General features: G+C 48.2%; 1 protein-coding gene across 1 annotated transcript in view; it reads left to right on the forward strand.

Annotated features, from left to right (window-relative positions):
* The window catches only part of LOC127215302 (arf-GAP with SH3 domain, ANK repeat and PH domain-containing protein 2-like), a 52,659-nt gene that overhangs the window by 25,871 nt on the left and 13,221 nt on the right, over window positions 1-13,567 (forward strand). The window contains 8 exon segments of the mRNA XM_051175673.1: window positions 1,552-1,646; window positions 4,891-4,933; window positions 4,935-5,081; window positions 7,318-7,403; window positions 9,608-9,695; window positions 9,698-9,725; window positions 12,136-12,203; window positions 13,424-13,537. Coding sequence (XP_051031630.1) covers window positions 1,552-1,646; window positions 4,891-4,933; window positions 4,935-5,081; window positions 7,318-7,403; window positions 9,608-9,695; window positions 9,698-9,725; window positions 12,136-12,203; window positions 13,424-13,537 — 669 coding nt within the window.

Raw genomic sequence — 13,567 nt, forward strand, 5'->3', positions numbered from 1 at the left:
TGTGACTTCTGCTATTTATTTTTTTAAATGATTAAGCTTGGGTAGAGGGTGGTGCCCACGTTATATATATGATAGAGTACCGAAGCAAGCAAGCTGTCTACACCAGGAACTCCCTTATTGATGTTTAGTTCCATGTCTAATGCTAACTGCACAAGAATTCCTTTGCAGGGCATTTATCCCATGGTCTGCGGGTATTTGTCACTGAAAGGATTGTGCCTCCCTCGCTGTTTTCTCTGAGTGTCTTGTGTGCAGGAACATCAATCTAGCTGCCTAGATTTTGCCCTCTTACCATGGCTTGAGGCCGTGTAGTCAGGTCTAAGCAAGGAGGTGCAGAGGGTGAGTGTGCTTGACTCACTGATCAGGGACAATGGAAAACTAGTGAGGCTTACCACATGAAGGGCAGGCTGCCCATATTCCATTGATGCCTTTACCAAGTCAATCAAATGTGACTTCATGCCAGGGGGTCCCTACTATGTAACCCAGCGATCCCTTTGGATCCCGACTTAAGCTAGTGTCCCCTAAGGACAGAGCAGACCCTTTGGACAGGAGCCATTCTCACCTCCAGAATGTCTCTGTCTACCCTGTGTCTGCACAGGTGGCTGAGCAGAGAAGTGTTAAGTGCCATTGACTCATTCACTGTTGTTTCCAATGAAGAAATTAAATAATCTGTTCTTTCAAAGTCTTGTGCTATATACCCTGCCTGTATTGTTTCGTGACATGTTTAAAAATCTGACTTGTGGGCCATGACTCTGTAGTGGCAGGAATCAGACCTGGTGCTAAGAATGAATGAGCTTCTGGCCATGCAGTCCTTCATCCGGCAAATGCCAGTTGCCACGCTGTCAGGGTAGTATGGCTATGCTCGATACAATGGTACTCAGTAAATACTACATGAGAAGGTAGGACTTGGGTATTGAAAAGTGAGAAGACACCAGGCGATAATGGTGCATGACTTAAATCCCTGCACTTGGGAGGCAGAGGCAGAGGGATCTCTGAGTTTGAGGTCAGACTGTTCTATAGAGTGAGTTCCAGGATGGCCAGGGCTTCACAGAGAAACTCTGTGTCAAAAAGAAAAGTCAGAAGACTTACATCTGGAGGTCACACATGACATCACAGTGTTTCAGTTTGCTGAAGGTTTTCACCAAAAGAGTCCCATTTTGTCATTGTCACAATCCTGTGAGCTAATTGCCACCCCCCCCACTTCCATGGATAAAACTGACTCTCCCAATTGAACCTGGGTTTTGACTTGCTGGCCTTGTGTATCCCTGTGATATCACAGCTGCTGTGCAGAAGGCTGTGGCTAAATGGATCTATGCAGGAGAGCAGGTGAGGACGGAGTGTGTGATGACTCGGTCCATTTTCCCGCAGCATCCTCTGCTGGTCGTGTGTGCTGGACCCTTGGGGCTCTGGGTTTTGTGCCTTTTCATTAAAAGCAAAACCACTTTGCCGCTCTGTTTCTCTGTGGCCATTAAATAAATTGTCAGATGTTGGGAATGGGCCGTGGCAGAGGGTATTAATAATTGAGTGCTCTAAAATAGGCTTCTGTTTTTGTAGCTTGCCAAGAATATTGGGAATGCGGGCTTTAATGAGATCATGGAGTGTTGCCTACCATCTGAGGACTCTGTCAAACCCAACCCAGGCAGCGACATGTGAGTATGAGGCTGGCCGTTCTCATCTGCTGAACAAAGAGTTGCCCTTTGCCTGTGCCCTGTAAGCAGGGGAACAGGTCTCGGGGTATATCAGTTGTTGCTTGTTTTCATTTTGAATTTTTTTTCCCTCTTTAGTCATGTTTGTATGTCCAAATAGACACACGGGGTGGCTAGTTTTGTTAGGAAGTGACCAGAGGACGGAAGGCGATTTAGCTGAGTGAAAGAACGTGCTACCGTGGGTCTTACTCACTGCGCCCCTGCACCCCTTGCCACTGTTCTTTCTCTCTGCCCACTTTCCCAGCATGGTGAACTGTGCCAAGTCATCACAGACAGGTGACTGTGCACCATTCTCTTTGTCATTGTCCTTCGAGATTTATTACCTGTTGTCTCCTCCAGAAAACCTTTGTGTGTGTGTTACTGTTGGTACAAACTGACCGGAGAAGCTGGTGTGCCTCGCTGAGATTCCAGCTGGTCCATTGATGGACCGTATACAGTAGGAATTGCCTGCCAGTTTTATCAAAGTGTTATTCATACATACTGGGCTTGAGGAGGTAGACAAGGCAGTGCCATCCTGCCCCTAGACATCATCCCTGTTTCTTAAAATGGCCTGCTTGCCCACAGGAGGGCTAGAGTATGATGCAAAGTGAGGCAGATAGAAACAGAGGAAGGCTAGATCTCCCAGCCAGCAAGCAGACAACACCTGTGTTTGAGCATCATGATAGCAGGGGAACTGAAGATAGGGGTCAAGAGAAGGTTGTGCAATCTGTAACACAAACTATATTTCACTGGCAAAGGCCTGAAATCGAATTAGTGGTCTGGGTTCTCCTAAAAGACATCATCGAGTGACAGGAGCAGCATCTTTAAGAGCGGTTTTACGGGTGGTCATAGTTTTACAAGTGGTCATAGTGTGTACAGCAGGACACATAGCTTTTTGTATCTGTGCTGTTTGGGAAACTGAGGCCGCATAAGTGCAGCCTGTGCTCTTGTTTTGAACTCTGATCCACCGAGGACACAAGAATATTCTAGAGGGTAAGTAGGAGACTTGCCAGTCGTTGGCTGTCTTGGGCGCCAAGTGTCTTAGACCAGCCACTTGCAGGTATTAGGTTATAGATAGCTTATGTTTTTATCCTGTCCTAAGTGAGCATTTGTGACATGGCGTCTCCCAGAGATTGGATAACATGGCTGTAAAGCACGGCTTCTTCATATGAAGATGTTAATTTCACATCTGACCTGGAGACCCTGGTTTGCCATCGATTTCCATGCCACCAAGGGCACATTCTTTATGATCTCAGTCTAAGCCTCGGTTTCTCTAATAAAAAGAGAGAGTATTGGGGAAATTAGAAAGATGGTTTGCAGCCAGCTGGGGTGTGAATCGTGTTGGCAACAGAGTCTAAGCAAGTGCCCCAGTGGCTGACTCTGTTAAGAAATGAGGATCCTTACTCCTCTCTTGGGACCCATGGGTTCACAGTGCCTTGTTAGATAGCTGGAGGACCCAATTTAGTGAAGGAAATGTTGTGGTCCAGCATGGTGAGTTGAGTGACAGCTGACACTTGATGCTGGCTTTCTGGTTGTTTGTTGCTGTGGCCAGAGTCTCCTGGAATGCTGTAATGTCAGTCAGTTTTAAACAGAGTATAGTAATATACTTTCATGTACCAGGAGTGGAGGCCGGAGAGGCGGCTCAGCTGTTAAGAGCACTTGCTGCTCTTGCCAGAAGACCTGGGTTTTGGTCCCAGCACCCACATGGTGGCTTCAATGATTCAGAACTACAGTTCTTGAAGACTGAATACCCTCTTTCTGAGGGCACCACACACACACACACACACACACACACACACCACTTCTTACAAGGCAGTTTATACTTTATTTCTTCTGAAATGATAGCTATTACAGAGATGAAAACACACTCATAGTCATTCTTCTGAAGGTGAGATAAACTATATGACCAGCCACGGTGGTACATGACTGTAATCCCTGCAATGGCAAGGATGAGGCAGGGGGATTACTCGTTTGAGGCTAGCCTGGACTATACAGTGAGTTCTAGGCTAACTTGGGCTACATAGTGAGTTCAGGACTAGTATGGGCAGCATAGTGAAGCCTTTAATCTGACCCTCAGCCACTCAAATAAAAGAAGAATGTTAATTGTGTGGCAGTGTGTGCCTCTGGCAGCTGGTTCTTTCTTATAGCATTCCATCACACCTTACAGGCTACCTGGGTCTTCTTCCACATTTTGTCCTGAGAAATTATGTTTCACTCATTTTTGTATCTGCCACCATGGTATGCTGCTTGTAGTTGTTCGGTAAATATTTAATGGCTCAATAAATCAAAGAAATAGCTCCTACTCTGTGCCAGCTTAATTCAGTGGATATTCTGTTTCTAGATTTGATAGAGTGAGCAGCTTGTAGCTTGATATAAACACACACCATCTTCAACCATTTGCTGAAGGGGAAGCCAAAGGCACACCCGCTAATGGCCTGTGAACCCCAGTTGGGAATGGAGATGGAAAGCTGTGTGACTGGGCCACCCAGAGGCCAGATTGTGTCTGCTCATAGAGGCAAAGTGTTTCTGTTTCTGAGAAGCAGCAGGAAGCCTCAACCCCACTTCCCACCCCACCCCGCCTACCCCCAGCAACACCAGATGGATAGGTCTGTGGTGTTCTCTTACTATCCACCACACATCTCAGTCTATACATTACCCAAAACAAACAAACAAACAAACAAAAAAAAAGCCAAGAACGTGCTAACAGTATAGTCTGCTCGATGCAACCAGGGGTCACAGAGGGTCACAGATGAACCCCCTTCAGAGATTCAGAGCCCCAGAGCAGTAAATATCCATTTAAGAAACAAAAACCAGAGAGTCTGATATGGTGGTACAAGAGAGGCAAAGACAAGGGTTAGGCGCAGGGACCATGCATGCTGAGCTGAGCTGAGCTGAAAGCTCGGGGGTTACAGAAGGGGACAGCAGCAGACAGCATGCTGAGCTGAGAGCTCAGGGTTACAGAAGGGGACAGCAGCAGGCGGCTGAGAGAATGTGAAGAAAGCCACACACTTGGCTTCTGTCTTTATAACTGGTGAAGCCCAGGACTGCTGCATGGGCTTCAATACCTCTGATACTAGAGGCTATACATGCCGTGCTTGAAGAAGGAACCCATAGGGCCCCAAGAGGGCTGGGCAGCATTGTAGATGGTGGGCTAGATGGATCCACAGAGGCCTTCCATGTTCCGCCCATCACTTATGTCTGGTTTCAGGATTGCAAGGAAGGACTACATCACAGCCAAGTACATCGAGAGGGAGATATGCAAGGAAAAAGCATGCAGACACTTCGGCGAAGCTCCACAGCCTTTGTGAGGCCGTCAAGACCAGAGACATTTTTGGCTTACTCCAAGCTTATGCTGATGGTGTGGACCTGACAGAAAAAATCCCACTGGCCAATGGGCATGTAAGAGGGGATGCAAAAGGGTGAAGAATTAGGGGTAAAACACGGGAGGTGTGTTGGGCCGTGCTTTTCTCCATATTGTACTCACTCCCTAGAGAGAAATAGGTGGTACATTTTCTTTCAGTTGCTGAAGTGTACTGTATCCTAATTTCCTGAGCCAGAAGTGTTTTTAATTTTGGCGATTTTGGGGTATTGAAATACTTGGTACATTATGAGATCTCAGAGGTGGAATACAGTCGCCTTGTGTCTTTCGAATGCCATATTCATGGAGGTGACCTTGTGCAATGTCACCAGTACTCCTCCGGCTTGACTGTAAGCCATCATCTGAACTCAGGTGTGGAATTTTCCACTTGTCACAAAGGCCAGGATTGTGTCGCATTTTGGATTTATGACTTGTGCTCAGGATGCCCAACCCAAGGCATTTTGATTATCTTCATGTTGTGGGATGACCACAAATCAGGTCATCTAATGTACTTACCTTTTGCTGTGAACACATTTCAAATCCACTCAGCAATTTTGAGTGTATGATTTAAATATGTTATTGACTATCCACTGCTATACAACAAGATCTCCCCCATCCCCTTTTTTAGTCTCACTCTGCTAGCAGTCCTCCTGCCTCAGCTTCCTGGGTACTGAGTTACATTTGTGCACCACCACACCTAAATCGACTCCTTTCAAATGAACCTTTACATGTTTTATTCTTAAGGATTAATTTAATTTTTTGTGTATACACTTGAGCATATCTATGTACCTCGTGCATGCAGGCATCCTCAGAGGCCAATAGAGAGTGTCAGATCCCTTGGAGCTGGAGTTACAGGTGGTTGTGGACCTCCCTATTATGGGTGTTAGGAACTAAACACTAGTCCCTCCCGAGAGCAGGAAGTTCTCTTAACTGCGAGCCATGTCTTTAGCCCAGTCGGTTTATTCTTAAGCCAAACATGTAATGCCAGATGTTGAAGGAAAGCCCATCCGTGTTGAAAGGGACTCCAACATCAGAAACTTAAAAAGCCTAAGAGGACCCCACCCCACCCCAAACAGGTCTAGCAAGAGCTTATTCTTGTGGGAAGCTAGTCCCAGAGCATCTCTGAGGCCATGTGAGGAGTGCAGTGCCAAGGACCATCTTGTAGCTCACACTTTCTGGGTCTTCCCAGAAGGGATGGATAGAGTGCCTCCTCCAGCATCCAGAGTATCAACAGTGGTACTGTTGATACTCGAGGAGCTGTCGAGTGTCCTGGTTTCCTGACAGAGTCCCCATGGGTGTGTCCAAAGAGCCTCCACCATCCTGTATGGTTATGTACTAGGTGGGTCCATCATGTTTGGACCCAAACTCCTAGGCTTAGCCAGATCCCATGAGAGGAAACATTATAGGGTAACAATATTTTCTCTTGGTGGCACAGGCTCTTCCTAGACGTTAGCCACTGTCACTTTCATTCTTTGTCGGGAGACGACTCAAGCCCCATGGCTAGGGCAGGATGTGCCTGTACTGCCCAGAGGACTGAGCAGGTGGGAAGAAAGGCAGCCACCCTGTTCATGCCGTCTACATGTTGGGCTTTTCTTTCCCCTCTCTTATTTGACCCGCCCATCCACCTTCTCTCTCCCTGTGGTGTTGTTGTAGGGATTGGGGACACAGTTGAAATGACTTGAATTTGAAATCCCTTGTATTTCTCACACCCTGTGAGTAAGGAGGGAAGGACCAATCTTACTTTTCTATTTCTGTGATAAGACACCAATGACCAAAGCTCCTTATAGAAGAAAGTGTTTGTTTGGGGCTTACAGTTTCAGAGGGTTAGAGTCAGTGACCATCATGGTGGGGAGCACAGCGGCAGGCAGGCAGGCTTGGTGCTGGGGCAGTAGCTGAGAGCTCACATCTTGAGACACAGACAAGGCAGAGACAGACAGACTGGACTGGGAATGTCACAAATCCTTTTTAAAACTTAAAGCCTTACTCCGCCTCTCCACCCCCACACCCTGGGCCAGTGACACACCCTTTCCACCAAAGCCACACCTTCTAATGCTTTCCAGATCGTTCCACTAACTGGGGACCAGGTATTCAAACATGAGCCTAGGGAGGCCATTCTCATTCAAACCACTACATATGTCCTTTGCTGTGGAGATTAAAAAGTGGGTACTCTGTACTGGGGAAAGGCCTCGGAAGAAACATGCCATTTTACCTTGATGGTCCTTGGGTTAAAAACAATGCCACAGGAATGAATTCCAAATGTTTTGGTTTGAATTTCAGGAGCTAGATGAGACAGCCCTCCATCTTGCAGTCAGATCTGTGGACCGGACTTCCCTTCACATCGTGGACTTCCTGGTCCAGAACAGGTGGGTGTCGCACTAAGTGGGTACCTTTCATCTTATTCTTGGGTCTTCCCAGGAAGGGACCAGATGCTGTCTCCACCACTGGGTCTCTGTTGCCAAGATACTCATGTCTCGGGTTTAAATATGAATTATGGGAATTCCCTAGTAAAGCCTAGTGTGTGAGAACAGAAGGCCTTCATGGTACCTGCAAGATCCAGTAGCTAGAGTCTAGAAGACACTCCAGGGAGCCATGGCTGCTCAGTTCCCAGCTCTGGGGAAGACCATGTGTGGGGGCCAGGGTCATCAGCTGTGACATGAGCATTTCTCTGGTTTGTCATTTGAATGGGTCTTTTCCCTATCAGCCCACACACAACATCTCAATAGCAGAGAGCTATGAGGAAGTAAGGATGCATTAGCCCCTGGCCTACGCCAGAAACTGCTTCAGAACACTGGGTGAAGGTCTGTTCCTTTGGGTTGAGAGGCTGCTTGTAATCGCTGACTAGAATCGCCTGTTGTGTTGCCTGGGAGTCCCTGTTATTCAGTGTGTGCCACCTCCGTTTGAACCCCTGCCTGGTGGCTTCAAGCCACATTCCAAGACCCTTCAGCTTGTACCGTGACTCTCCGATTGTGCTGGGATTGGCTGTGCTGGAGCAGAGGGTGCTGGTTAAATGCTACAAGTGGAATGGGAAATTCTAGTATGATAGCAACAGGGAATGGTTTATGTTTGTGGCCTCTGCCCCTCCCTGCATCCCCAGGCGATAGAGTGAAGATGTAGCTGGAGAATAGGAGAGACTTGCAGGATCATCAGCCCTAAGATCTGTGGCTTCCTGTGAAACCAAAGTTCACAGAACTCAGGGTTGAGTCAATTAGACACTGTGTCTTCTGAGCCCAGCCCAGGCCTGATGTAGAATGCTGGACATCTAATAAGTAGCCAGTTTGTGTCTCTGCCTTTGTATAAATGCTCCTGGGACAGCAGCCTGATTCCCCCTCCCCAGTCTGAAATAGAGTGAAGTCAGCGATAGGAGCATGCATTAGGATAGGCGGGTTGGGGTAAGCTCAGTGGCAAGTGCTTGCTTCACATGCGTGAACCCCAAGTTCCATCTTGAGCGTTGCACAAAGAAAGGAAAGGAAGGGGGTCTGAGCCTTCCCACACCGAGGCGCTGTTTTCCTTCTGCTGGGAGCAGCGGGTGCCCCTGGCCTTCTTCTGCAGTGATGACACTTCGGATGGAAATTGATTTTATCACATATGTTCCTGGTCTTGTTCACAATAGAACAACAAGTGAAAATCTTCCGAAGTATCCCCCTTCACCCATTGCAGGGTGCTGGCCTAGGGCCAGCAGGCTTGCAGGAGTCCTGCAACACTAAACTCAACAGTGGTGTTCCCTTCCCTGATGGAAACATCAAGAAACAAAATGGGGGGGGGGGGATAGCTCAGAGGTTAAGAGCACTGGGTGCCCTTCCAGAGGACCCGGCTTCAATTCTCAGCACCCACATGGTGGCTCACAACCATCTATACCTCCATTCCTAGGGCTTACGGTGCCCTCTTCTGGTTTCCATTGGTACCAGGCATGTACATATTGCCCAGACATACATGCAGGCAAAATACCATACATATAAAATAAAATAATTTTTAAAGGAAGAAAGAAAAGGGACAAATGAGAAGTTTGCTTCTCTGGTGTGACAAGGGGCAGGTTGTATAGACTGAACAGTGGGTACCACCTTGTGCTCTGGGTACCACAGGCCTAGAGGGAAGGGGTATACCTTCCTCTAACCTAGTTCTCATACTTCCTGATGCTGCAACCCTTTAATACAGTCCCTCATGTTGTGGTGCCCCCCAACCATGAAATTATTTTCGTTGCTTTTTCATAACTGTAATTTTGCCACTGTTATGAATCATAATGTAAATATCTGATATGCAGGGTACGTGATAGGCGGCTCCCGTGAAAGGGTCATTCGATCACCAAGGAGTCCCGACCCACAGGTTGAGAACCACTGCTCTGACCCAAATTTAGGAATAACACAGCCACCATTTCTTGTTGGTCTGTCTTGCATCTCTCTGAGATGACCTGTTCCCCGACTGCCCTCACAGTGGTGCCCACTCGCTGTGGGGATGAGTTCCATAAATAATTTGTTTGTTGCCGATTCACAAGTCGTTCCCCCAGTCTCCGTGGCAGCTGTCCTCTTGCCTGTGACTATTATTTTATCTTTCTCTGTCTGTGTTCGAGCAGTGGGAACCTGGATAAACAGACGGGCAAGGGCAGCACGGCCCTGCACTACTGCTGCCTGACCGACAATGCGGAGTGCCTCAAGCTCCTCCCTGCGGGGGGAAGGCCTCCATCGAGATAGGTAAGCTGCCCAGGGTGTGCCGGGGTGCAGGTGGCTCTGCTGGCTTCCCTTGGGCTCCTTTCTGCAGCTCTGCACTTCAGGTGTTAGAAGCAGTTCTCATACTAGGGAAATGCCCTGCCCTGCCTGTCTGTCTTCGCCTCCCGCCACACCTGCAGCCATGCCAAAGCCCTGAGCTGGGCGAATCTAGATGAACCTGTGTAGCAACTCTGGTCCCCCCCCCCAGAATAAGCCTTTTGACAGAGGAGGTGCTGTCACTGCCCCCTTTATTTGTAGTCCTGAACAAATCCTAATACCCCCCTGCCCTTGTTTCCCCTCAGCTGTGGGTCCTTGGCCTGCTGACACTGCCAATGTACAGTTCACCCTGAGCCATCCAGCTGTGCTTGGTTCCTGGAGAAGTACTTTGGAGAAATACTGAACCAAACAAAAAAATAGATGTAAAGATACATTCTGTTTGAAAGCTACACTTATAAAAACAAATCAATCCAGGAGTTGTGGTAAATACATTTGAGAGGCAGGGGGATGACTGTATGTTTGTAGCCAGCTTAGTCTCTATGGTGAGCTCCAGCGAGTCCCAGCTATTTAGAGATACCTTGTCTGAATTTAAAAAGAAGGGGTGAGGGGTAAACACCAAGCTGAACCTTGTTGACAGAGACTTGCAGAGAAGAAAGCACCAGCTCAGTCAGATGTCTGACCTACAGGGCTCACTGTCTTCTAGTGTGGGGGTGGGTGCCACTCACTGTGCCACACACTTGCTCTCTAGATAGCTTGTCCTTGGGGTCGTGGTTTTAGTGAGCTGGCTGCCTCAACAGTTCTTAGGTAGCTCAATCCTTTCTTTTAAAGTCATAGCTTCTCTACGCTGTTGTATCCTGTACAACTAAATGCGAGCCAGCTCTGCCCAGGTTAACCTGACTGCATCCCATGACTCCGGCTTACTTTAGTGAGGTGTTACGTTACTACCTGAGATAGTCTTCATTATCAGCTTGATGGGACTTAGAATCACCATGGAAACCAGGCTCTGGGCATGTCTCCAAGGGCGCTTCTAATGGGAAGGTCCCTGTAACTATGGATGGCAGTATCCCCTGGGCTATGGCCCTGGACCTACTGAAAGGAGAAAATGAACTTAGCACCAACACTCATCTCTGTGTTCCCAACTGTGGGTGCCATGTGACCCTCTGCCTCATGCTGCTGCTGCCATGCCCTCCCTCCTACCACAAGACTACCCACAAAGTGGGAGCCATAATTAGCCCTCCCTTCTTCTGAGTAGTTTGTCGGGTGTTTTCATCCCAGCAGTGCGTGAAGTAATTAATAAACAGGCTCGCCCTGAGTACGATGGTTGGCTCTCTATCACTGACAAACACCTGAGGAAATCAGTCTGAGGGAGGGGACATTGGTTATGACTCCTGGTGTCCGTCTGAGGCCAGCTGGGCTTCATGGCTTTGGCCTTGACGTGAGCTGGAAGCTGCTCGCTCACCTTGAGACAGTTGGGAAGTGGGAGGGAGAGGGACAGGGACAAAATACACCCTCACTGGTGTGCTCCCCCCCCCTCACTTACTTCCTCTAGTGAGGCCTCGTATATCCATTGATACCCTCAACATAAAACCAGATAGAGGAGAAGGTGGGGGAGAAGGTGGGGGAGAAGGTGGGGGAATGGGCACAGAAAGGACTCTCTGAACAGAACACCAATGGCACGGGCACTAAGACCAACAATTAATAAGTGGGACCTCGAGAAACTGAAAAAGGAGATCATTATCTGAGCAGGCCACAGAACGAGAAGAGATCTGTAACAATTATACATTCACAGAGGGTTAGTCTCTGTTAGAATATACAAAGTCCTAAAACAACCTAGCTGGGCGCTGGTGGTGCATGCCTTTAGTCCAGCACTCAGGAGCAGAGGTTGGGGGATCTTCATGATCCACTCTGTAGCCTGGTCTACAGTGTGAGTTCCAGGACAGTCAGGGCTACACAGAGATATCCTGTCTCGTAATACCAAAAAAAAAAAAAAAAAAAAAAAGAAGAAGAAGAAGAAGAAAAACAACCTAATGAAAAATATGAGGTACAAACTGGGCCTTGTGACAAATGTCTTTAATAGTAGCCCTCAGGAGTCAGGCAGGTGGTTCTCTGTGAATTCAAGACCAGCTTCTCTCTCCTACATAGCAAGTTCCAAGAAAGTCGGGGTTACATAGAGACCCTGTCTCAAAAGGGGGAAAAGAGGAAGTGGGGTAAAGAACTAAGAGTTCTCGAAAGATAAAACACAAAAGGCTGAGAAACACTTAGTTAAGTTCCGGGTGCAGTCACCTCGGTAGCACCACCAGCAAGGTCGCAAGATTCGGCATCTGAGTCTTGGGGGATGCTTTACATGAAAACCATAACACCTAGTTCTGCTGCCTACTTACCTTCCCTTGACTTTCAGCCAATGAGTCGGGAGAGACGCCATTGGACATCGCCAAGCGGCTCAAGCATGAACACTGTGAGGAGTTGGTGAGCACCTACCATGGGCAGATGACCGGGATGTGGAGTTGGGGGGGGGGAGTAGAGTAGAGCCCATCTCCCTGGACAGCAATAACAAAGGCATAGCACACACAACAGTCCACACCTCCTGGGGTAAGCCAAGTACCCACTGGCCTGGAGGAGCCCTCGAGAACCAGCTGTCCACCCCCTTGCGATGATACTTGTGACTCAGTATGTGCTTATCAGCCATGATAGTAGCCCTGGCTCCTCCCTCAGGCATCTGTAGTAAAGGATAGGTTTCCATACATGGTACCCTTGACTGCCTAGCTCTTGCCACGGTGTGTCCCACTGGCTTTCCTATTTTTGTCCGTAAGCCTGGAGCATGCAGGGCAGTCTGTGCAGTGTCTCTCTGCTGTTATGGAAGTGGAGGGAGTTGCAGCCTCAGCCATCCTGGGTTTGCAGTGGGCTGTGCCTCTTTACAGCTTGGAGACATACCCACGCTGTCTCCTCATTTGATGAGGTTGAGTTAGTTGTACCCCTTTTCAGGATTATCAGAATTGTTGAATTTTTTTAAAGAGGGCATACAGTAAGTACAGAACCCTCAGGACTCTTAATGCCACACAAAAGATGCTTGTGTAGATGCTACCCATCAGTTTTTAAAATCTCTGATCCCTCAGTTTTTGGATGAAGAAGCAAGTACAGAAGAGTCAAGTGACTCACCCAAAGTCACACAGCAGCTGTCTGGCTCTTGGGAACAATTAAGTCCCAAACACCAATACAGATAGTAAATTGACGCACCCCCTGTACAGCTGGAGTAGAATTAGCCAGCCACTTTCTGCAGGAGAATTGAAGAAAGGGTCGGTTCTCTTACTGTGAGAAGACTGACCTGGCAGCGAACACGTTTCTTCTGAGGTCCAGGCGATGCCCATGCTGTGTTAATAATACCTATAAAAGATGGTCATCACCTTTTAGGTCCCTAAACCCCTTGCCTGTGTGTCAGACTGTGGTTCCAGAGCATCACTGACAGGCAGCTTTAAGGGTCTGGGTCACCTTGAGCATCAGGTACAGGTCCTTCCATGGAGATCCAAGGATTTCAATGAGCTACCCTCATTCAATGAGTGGATCCTCCCTGTGAGTCCTCCAGGCCCTCCTCCCTGACCTGTCTGCTCTTGGTCTGGACACCCATGAGCGTCTGTCATTTGTAGTTGAGCGTGGGGACAGCAGCACTAACTGTTCATCCTCCTTCCTAGCTGACTCAGGCCTTGTCAGGAAGATTTAACTCCCACGTTCACGTCGAATATGAATGGCGACTGTTACAGGAGGACCTGGACGAAAGCGACGATGACGTGGATGAGAAACTTCAGGTCTGTGTCTCCCTGCCTTCATGCAACAGC

This window comes from Phodopus roborovskii, unplaced genomic scaffold, assembly GCF_943737965.1.
Source record: "Phodopus roborovskii unplaced genomic scaffold, PHOROB, whole genome shotgun sequence".
Lineage (NCBI taxonomy): Eukaryota > Metazoa > Chordata > Mammalia > Rodentia > Cricetidae > Phodopus > Phodopus roborovskii.